Here is a 9,377-nt window from a genome sequence, read left to right on the forward strand (position 1 = left end):
GGAGCAGTCAGGCTGAGTACTGAGCATAATGTCACTTTACAAGGAAATATGAGAGCTGCTTTTTTTTGTATCTATCTTTGAAGTCAGCTCCACATCATAGGTACTTCAAAAGGAAATTACTGGAAAGGACATAAACAAATGGGGAAACACTTTTTTTTCCTGTAAAGCCCAAAACAAATGACAGCATATTTTTTAAACAATAAGAGGCATCTTAAAACACAATTTTTAAAGAAAAAATGGTTTATGTTGAAAACAGATTGGATAGCAGAATGTATTTTAAATCATTTATAGAACATGCTATAACAGTAACTGAGCAGCCCTTATCAGATACGGTGGGGAAGAGCTAAATCCAAGGAACCAAAACATAACTTCTCAGCACAGCTGCAGTGAGAAAGGATTCTGAATCCAGGTCAAAGTAGCAGGCTGCTGCCCTAACCACTGAACTGTTCTTCCTTTCCTACACTAATATGAAGCAAAAGTTTTCTTTCCTTGTAGATAAAAATAGTATTTTGTTGTGCTCTGCTTGACGCTTTGTAAGTTCAGCGCTGACATAATGCATTAATCTTACTAACCAGTTCATTTCTTTATGTTTTAACAGGACAGTCACCTCCTGAAAAACCTACAATAATAAAATGCCGTTCTCCAGAAAAGGAAACATTTACTTGTTGGTGGAAACCTGCTTCAAATGGAGGATATCCTATTACCCACACTTTGCTTTACAGCAAAGAAGGGTAATAAGCTATGTGCAACTATTCAGTATTTTATTGGAAGGTCCTGGAAAACTAATCCAAATCAGTTTGGCTTTTAGGAGATGTCATTTTCCATAGGACATGGTTTTGTCCAAGTGATATAGTCTGGAATAGCACTAAGGCCGAAATAAGGTCTCTCTATAACATCAGGTTTTTCAAATTTCAGTGAATTCTTCTGCCTTGAAAGACAGACTGCCTTGAAAGGTGCCATGGTACCAGCAACAGCATAAAAGCATGCACACACCTGTAGATCTTTAGCCCCACAGCCCCAGAAGTAAAACTTTCCAAAATGATCAGATACTAAAATTTTCATCTTCTGACAATGTTTATTTTGCACAGGTATTCATAAGCCATGAATGCCTCCTGGTTTCTGCTGTAATCTTGGTCCTGGAATTTAGATCAAGTGCTAAACACTTTAAAGCAGTAGTCAATATTTTGTTTGGGTCCTGTGAACTATTTCTAGTTCACCCAGCACTGCTCACCCTTGCACTGCCCCAACTAGATGCTAAACTCTGTACATGTTATCTGAAAGCTAGGTCTTAGTGCAAAACAACTACTGGTTCAGCCAGCAAGGGCAACCTATGAGGTCCACATCCACAACTTTCTCTTTTGTTACTGTGCCTCTCAGAGAAGCATGGAAACAAGTACTACATACCCCACTTTCTCTTCTATCCCTGCTCCCTTTGGGAAGCTTGGCAATGGATTTGGAAGACAGGTACAAAGTAGATGTTTTTGAGGAACAGGTGATGAAAGACCAAAATAGATTCTAACAGCATATTAAAATGCAGAACTCATGTAAGTGTGAAATGTACGTTGGAAATACTCATGTTTTTTTTAATAGATGGGTTAGAAGACTTCACAATCACTTCTGCTGGCTGTCTGAAACCTGTAAGGTCTATGCAAAGGGTAATGGCATTCAGAAAAGTAAGAGCTGCACTCTTTTAGCCCACTGCTGCATCTATAACAGCCTAAATCCTTCAAGTTTTGTAGTCTTTATTTTTTTGGGGGGGGGAAGGGGGGGGGGGGGGGGGGGGAGGAATGCTTATTACAGTCTCTGGAATTGTCCAAGGATTCTTTAGTCTGAAAACAGTTTTCCAATTTTTTTACATTTCCAGCCATGAAAAACCTGATCCAGCCCCAAATAATGCTGAACTACTAGTAATCAATCAGGTGTTACAGTCTCTGTAATCCCACAGTCTAATCACCATGATTCTTTCATTTCAGAGAAGAACAAATTTATGAATGTCCAGACTACAGAACTGCAGGCCCCAATTCATGTTACTTTGATAGAAAGCACACCTCTTTCTGGACCATATACAATATTACTGTGAAAGCAACAAATGAAATGGGAAGTAACGTCTCTGATCCTCATTATGTGGATGTGACTTACATAGGTAACAGATAAAAAGCATTTCTGTGGAGCCAAATAATTCATGAGTATGTGTTTTAATTCAAGAATTTTAATTCCAGCTTTTCTCATGTATAGTATTATACCCAAGTTATAAACTTGTAAGAACAAATAAGATCGTCTTGATTACTGAGAAAAAGGATCAGCCACCAGCGAAACAGATTAGACAAAGACCATCAATATTCCACCCAAACAAACTATAAACAACACCAAAGCCACAAAAGAAACACTTAACAACCACCCACACCCCACAAAGTATGGTGTAATAATGAATTAATATTCATCTCTTTACTGTTTTATTTTCAAAGGAAACCTAAAAATTCTAAAAGCTTTAAAAATGTATCCAGATAACAATTTATTGTTTTTCCATGTATCTTTCAGTCAAGCCTTAAGAAACATCATCCAGCTAAAATCTTTTTCCACTCTACCAGCAACTGAAACCAAATTGAACTTTTAACTAATAACACTTACATTTGATTTGCCTAAAAGAAGTTTCCAGACCCACAAGAAGCTGAATTAGTGTTCTTTATAGCAGTGTACTGATAATCTCTTTTCTCAGACTTTTTCCACAGAGTGACTGTGGACAAGAATTTAGGTATTTTTCTAAGGGAATGGAACATTATCATCAATAAACATTTTGTTACAAGGATCTGGCTGCCAAGAGTCTGGCAGCTAGAGAAAAGGCTTTATATTTTACCTCTATGACCTGATTACTTCATGAAGCTTTGTATGAGTGATAAAATACATGCACAATATGCACAAGCTTTACTTCTGAACTGAGCAATTTGCAAACCTGCGTTCCATTTTGGATTATTTTTGAAATATAGACAGGGTTTAATATTACTGGTTTTATATTTAAATATCCTTACATATGCATATAGGCATCATGTTGTTGTGTTTTCTGAATGTAAAAGATGGGGTGGGGTACAGGTTTCATCAGCTACATCTGTGTTTTCAGCATTCCTAAATATATATGCCAACTTTGATACAATTATGGGAAAACACAGCTTTCATAACACACCACTGAAGAGGTTAACAGTCGTGTGGAAAAGCAACAATAAATGTAACGTAAGAAAAAATTATTTCTGATGATAAATGATTAAGGCAAATCTCAACATGAACTCAACATATGAACTGTTCTTCAGTTTTTAATTTATATTTATAAATCCATGCTTCCTTTATCAGGAAATTCTTGATCCCTGTTTTCCAGCACCATTTCTAAATGACTAGGTACAACAGAAGTGGTAACTGACCACTCACACCATTTTATATTGCTACTATTCAAGGAAAAAATAATTTAGACTCTTACTGACAGTTCTTTTATTTTAACAGTACAGCCAGATCCTCCTGTGAATATAACTTTGGAATTAAAAAAGTCAGTAAATAGAAAACCATATTTAATCTTGACATGGTCTCCACCCCCACTGGCTGATGTCAGATCTGGATGGCTTACCCTTGAATATGAGTTACGACTAAAGCTTCAAGAAGGAGAGGAATGGGAGGTGAGGATGTTGCAAGTCTTTACTAGATGGTGTTTTCTGGTCAATTAGATTTTGTCAGCCAGGTCACACACCTGAATGTAATGAAACAGGCACAGTGAATAGTTCATCGTTTTTCAAAAGTGCTTGCATGTAATCTGCAATTACCTACTGAGATGACTGTTATCTCAAATGCTGTTGCATGATAGCAGGTGACAGAATATTTATTTTTAATTGCAGCCATTATATATTAAGCATATTGGCATTACAGTTTAAATTGTTTGTTCTCATTTAGCCAGGATTCTTTTTGATAACTTGTTCTTACCTACAAGTACTTCTTGGGTAACAGAAAGTTCACTGACATTATGTAAAATCATATAAAACTTAAACAGGGGAAGTTTAGATTGGATATAAGGAAGAAATTCTTTACTGTCAGGGTGGTGAGGCACTGGAATGAGTTGCCCAGGGAGGTTGTGAATGCTCCATCCCTGGCGGTGTTCAAGGCCAGGTTGGACAGAGCCTTGGGTGACATGGTTTAGTGGGAGGTGTCCCTGCCCATGGCAGGAGGGTTGGAACTAGATGATCTTAAGGTCCTTTCCAAACCTGACTATTCTGTGATTCTATGATTCTATATAAATTTCTACAAAAAGCCACTGGGTGATGGTTGTCATGGCCACATAATAATTGTATACTGCCAGGATGTGCAACTACACAACTGGGCAGCAAATACTACAGCTATTTGTATTTGGCTGCATCCCCTTTTTGTCTGCTGCAGTACTTTCCAGACATCTCTGTATCTCCTCCTTCCTGCCACTGAGCTTCCTGCCCCCTTGCCATTGAAGACCCACTTTTTAACACCCTGTGCAGTCCCACCAACTCCACATTCCTTCTTTTCTCTTTTTATTTTCTTCCCCATCTCTGTTCCCTGACACCACTATAGTTCCAACCTTTACCATGGTTGCTCCCTATTTGCCCTATTCTCATGATGTGTTTTTGTAGTACTTTGATTTGTACAGTATACCAGAGGCAGATCTCATTCCCACTGAATCATGTTAGAAAGCTGAACTATAGAAATAAAATAAATGTACCATTAGTCTATGCCTCCATGACAGTTACTAGGAAGCTATGCTGATTTGTTCTATATTCCCAACTTCATTATGAAGATTTAAACCCAGCTCTGATTTTCACAGAAAAATGTCTCAATTTTACATGAATTTTATCATTTTTATTTAATTTCCAGACTGTTTTTGTTGGACAGCAAACACAGTATAAAATGTTTAGTTTAAATACTGGGAAGACATACATTATACAGATTCATTGCAAACCAGATCACCATGGATCATGGAGTGAATGGAGCCCAGAAAAGTATATTCAAATCCCAACTGGTGAGTGGCCAGGCATCCCTTCAGTAATTGCTGTTACATGGAAGTTCACATAATACCTCTGTTAGCTGTTTGTGGCACCTGTGCAGACTGACATCCCATAGTTTGCCTAGGACAGGTAAGATCATTGCTACGTAACTGAATTCTCAGTGTCCCTGCACCTTACCCTGTCAGCTTTCCCCTTTGTTACCTTTTGGAGTAAAGAAGTTAAAGTCAATTCCTTTACTTATTTAAACAATGTCTTTTCTATTTATTGCCTCATTTGTTCTCGTGATGGTAGTTTTTAATTAAAAGAATACCAGTAACTGCATTAAAACTGCTACACAGACAACAAAGAGTGACTGCCTTCAGACAGTAACAGCTTTTAATTACTTTTTGTCTGGAATGAAATTGAAATAAACACTTAAATGTAAAAAATGTTATGTTACCATAGAAATCCTTAAAAATATCTAGTCCTAGATGATTTAACCCACCATTTAATTAATTGTATGATATGTATTTGATAATTAAATAACTACAGTATTGGAGTAATTGGATTTGAACCCAATTGCTATAACTGGTTGTGACAAAATTTTCCTCTTCATATATTTTTTGCATCATTTTTCCAAGAGAGTTTATTTCCTGCACAGTGCTATTAATAAAAAGCATAGTTATTATCAGACACTACAATAGTTGTTGAGATCCACCTATGCTAGTAAAGGTCTCTATAATCAATACTACATTTGGCAGTTTGGACCAATTTTTAAAATAAAAGTAATTTGAGACCTTTTTTGCATGCTGACTATGCATACAGCAGATGCGCATCTTTAAATAATTCTGTTTGTTTCTTAGAATATAGAGTAAAAGATATGGTTGTGTGGATCGTCGTTGGTGTTTTGTCATCTCTTATATGTTTAATCATGAGCTGGATAATGATTTTAAAAGGGTACAGGTAAGTCACCAATTTCACAATTGCATGGAGCTGAAAATCTCAGCAACCTTTTCAAAAATTCAATCTAACATCTGATTCAATTTCCTATAGGTTTTGTGTTCTCTTATAAACTACAAGTTACAGGTATTTGACTTTAAATTTGCAGCTGATAACGAGGTATTTCTGTTCGTATGGGAAAGTGGGCTAAATTCTCAGTTGGTAAATACATGTCCCTGTTAGATCTGACCATCTTGGATAGCCTCGTAAGTATTCAGCAAATATAATATGGAGTATCCCTGCCTCTATAGAAGACACACCTTTTGGTTTTGACCTGATTTTCTAAAGGAAACAAGGTTATATGGTCTTTCTGCTCACCTCTTTGCCAGTTCCCAAATAATTTCTTAGAACACTAAGTTCAATCAGCTCTGAAATCAGAGAGAGATGTCATAAATTATCACTTCTTTACAAGTCTTGCAAAACTACTGGCTGAGTAGAAGAGATTAAAGCATTGATGGAAAAGCCAGCAGAAGTCATTCCTCATAATATATATAGCAGTAGTGAGTCGACAAGTATATACACCCAGGCCCACTAGTCCTCCTGAACTGTGCCCCAGATAGCTGTTTCTTGGCCAGTTTTGAAGCTACAGTGACATTAGGGAAGTGGAGGTTAAGGGACAAAGGACAGCAAAAACATATTAGCAGTGTTACCTCTGCAGTTGAATAACTTACGTACTTTTTCTTATAAATACATCTAAGCGTGAGTTGTGAACTGTAACTGCATCTCTACATTACCTGGCTTGAGAGGTAGACAGGAAATGGAGGTCCAACAGGGAGACATCAGAGAAGGGAGAGGTGTTTAAAATGTCAAACATAAAAAGAACGAATAGGAGAACAAAGAGAGATAGAGCCCATACTTACACCTTGTGTGCTTGTTCTGTTTTTTTAGAATGGTAGCCTTTATCCTACCTCCAGTTCCAGGACCGAAGATAACAGGCATAGATAAACATCTGTTACAGGTTAGTATCACTGATAGCAACAAAAGAATTCGCCATTACTTTCCTAAAGTATGTGTTTGCAAGTACAATTGCCATAATAAAGTATAAAACAGCTTCAGTTGATTTGATCAATGTTAAAAATAACATTTTCAGATTGGCTGTGTAGAGGGTATGTGTGAGACAGTCTTGCCTTACACTAGTAGTAGGAGGGTATTTAAGAACGGTTTGTGACTTTCCTTGGGACACCACAAGAGCTAATGCCTGTGTGATCTTCCTGCCAGTTCTTATGGAAGTTACTCTCCACAGTCTCTTGTGGTGCTGAGGAAACAGGACATTAGCTGCTCCATCATTCTCCTCCATTTCACTCTTGTTAAACCCATGAGACCTGTACCTCCCAGAAGCTCCCAAATCCTTCCATTTTAGAAACATGAATTCTGGGACTGTGCCTCCCCACTGAGGGAACTCAAGAAATCTGTTCTTCCACTATTTTCTGCAGCAATACAAACTCCAGTATAGGTCTAGTGATATAACTATTGAAATCTTTGTATATTAAATATGTAGGCTGTTCACAATTGTTCTAGTCAGATAAATCCCAGGGTTAACAGTGAAAAAATGTATCTTGTTATGCCCTTAGAGAGGAAAATCTGAAGAATTATTGAGTGCTCTTGGTTGTCACGGTTTCCCTCCAACATCAGACTGTGAGGAACTACTGGTAGAATATCTGGAGGTAGAGGACAGTGAAGAACAGCAACTCATGCCAAGCCGTGACCATGGTCATGCCAGCAAAAACACAAAAATGACACCCAAGGAAACAGACAGTGACTCAGGACGAGGGAGCTGTGATAGCCCTTCTTTGCTTTCTGAGAAATGCAAAGGGTCCCGTGCCCGTGCCCTTCCATCAACACTTCAAACACAAGGCGTAAGAAATGTTCAAGAAAACAGAGGAAAAGGAAGCTGTGAAATTCTGTGTCTAGCCTCAGAACAGAGAATAATCCCTGTTAACAATGAGAATCCAAGATCATCCACATGGCCTCCAGCTCAGTTACCTAATAATCAGCCTCCTATGTTTGCCTACCACAGTACAGTAGATGCACATACAATAACACTGGGTGCCACAAATATGAACATTGTACCAGTTTTGGTGGGAAATGAAGAAAATCATCAGCCACAATATCCTATCACTGAAACTCTCCATGACAACTTGGAAAATCGAGGAGAGATGGAGAATTTCCATTCCAAAACTGACCAAACCACAGTGCAGGTCAAACAAAACAGACCCAATGACCAGTCACCTTTTTTGAATCCTAGACTAATGGATTATGTAGAAGTTCACAAAGTCAAACAAGATATGGACCCAGCAGTATTACTGAAATGTAAAGAAAATAGTGGACAAAATGAAAAATACACTGTTCCAGGAACCAGCAAAGAATACACCAAGGTCTCAACAGTTGTGGACCATAATATTCTAGTGTTAATGCCAGATGCACACAACCAGCAAACGTCTGTGCCTCAAGAACCTGCGGTGGAAACACCTCAGAATGTCCAGCAAAGTGAAGCTGAAACAGATACAAGCTACATTGCCACAGCCCCAAGTGAGATGAATAGAGAGGACAGTGCATCAGACTACATGGACCCATCTTCCTTTATGCCTCCCTTTAAATAACTAGTAGTTTGTACAGTACATACACAGTATGTATGTACAGTAAAACAAAGCCACATAGCAAAGAGTTCCTTAAAAAAGTCTAGCCTCCTATGTGTATTACACAGAAAATAAACTGTGGGTTGAGGTAATAACCATGGAAGTGAACCTTCGATCATTCACACATGTTTCTGACACACAGAAATGAGGAAATGGATATTATCTGCTATGAAAAACACATTGTAAACTAATTATTCAGCTCTCCAGATCTTCTATTAACTGATTAAATCTGAGGGAATACTGCAGATTCAACAAAGATGAAAATCATTACAGATCAATCAGTATACCATAGTGATCCGAGGGGTTCCTCAATCAGTTAAATCCTATTTTCTTCTGAATGCATGCTGTCACTAGATGAAGTTTTCTTTACATTTTTCTCAATCCTTAAGTAGAAAGGAGCTCTTATATATGACAAATCATAAAAGAGAATGTATTCAACAAATTACAGTAAAATAAATTCTTCTAAATATTTTTTTTGCTTTGGTTCAATGTGACAGAAAATTTGCATCCCATTTATGTCCTAGTCCAATCAAACCAAACATGAAAAAAATAGCAGGAAAATATTATATGCCTTACTGTATATAATACACAATTCTACTCTAGTAAAACCCCCTATGTTTAACAATGTATTTTTAAAGGCTATTTTTATATTACCATTAAATAAAAAAAGCCAAAATAAAATATTTTTTAATTTCCCAATGCTATTTAACTACTTAGGAACTTTTCCGTTTCCTTCTGCTGAGACAGCAGTAACAAC

The 9,377-nt window shown here is 37.3% G+C and overlaps 1 protein-coding gene across 5 annotated transcripts in view; it reads left to right on the forward strand.

The window, feature by feature from the left end:
• PRLR (prolactin receptor) overlaps nt 1-9,032 on the forward strand; it is a 146,130-nt gene extending 137,098 nt beyond the window's left edge. For 4 of the 5 annotated variants that reach the window (XM_057431130.1, XM_057431129.1, XM_057431131.1 and 1 more), the window contains 7 exons: nt 599-731; nt 1,974-2,143; nt 3,490-3,659; nt 4,876-5,020; nt 5,849-5,948; nt 6,873-6,942; nt 7,556-9,030. In XM_057431130.1, coding sequence (XP_057287113.1) covers nt 599-731; nt 1,974-2,143; nt 3,490-3,659; nt 4,876-5,020; nt 5,849-5,948; nt 6,873-6,942; nt 7,556-8,584 — 1,817 coding nt within the window. In that variant the 3' untranslated portion in view covers nt 8,585-9,030. Of the gene's footprint in view, nt 1-598; nt 732-1,973; nt 2,144-3,489; nt 3,660-4,875; nt 5,021-5,848; nt 5,949-6,872; nt 6,943-7,555 lie in introns of all 5 variants that reach the window. The other variant, XM_057431133.1, reaches the window with a different exon arrangement.
• The last annotated feature ends 345 nt before the right edge of the window (nt 9,033-9,377 follow it).

The sequence above is a fragment of the Pezoporus wallicus genome, unplaced genomic scaffold (genome assembly GCF_028554395.1).
Source record: "Pezoporus wallicus isolate ANWC-B61680 ecotype Strahan unplaced genomic scaffold, APGP_CSIRO_Pwel_v1 contig_8692, whole genome shotgun sequence".
Lineage (NCBI taxonomy): Eukaryota > Metazoa > Chordata > Aves > Psittaciformes > Psittacidae > Pezoporus > Pezoporus wallicus.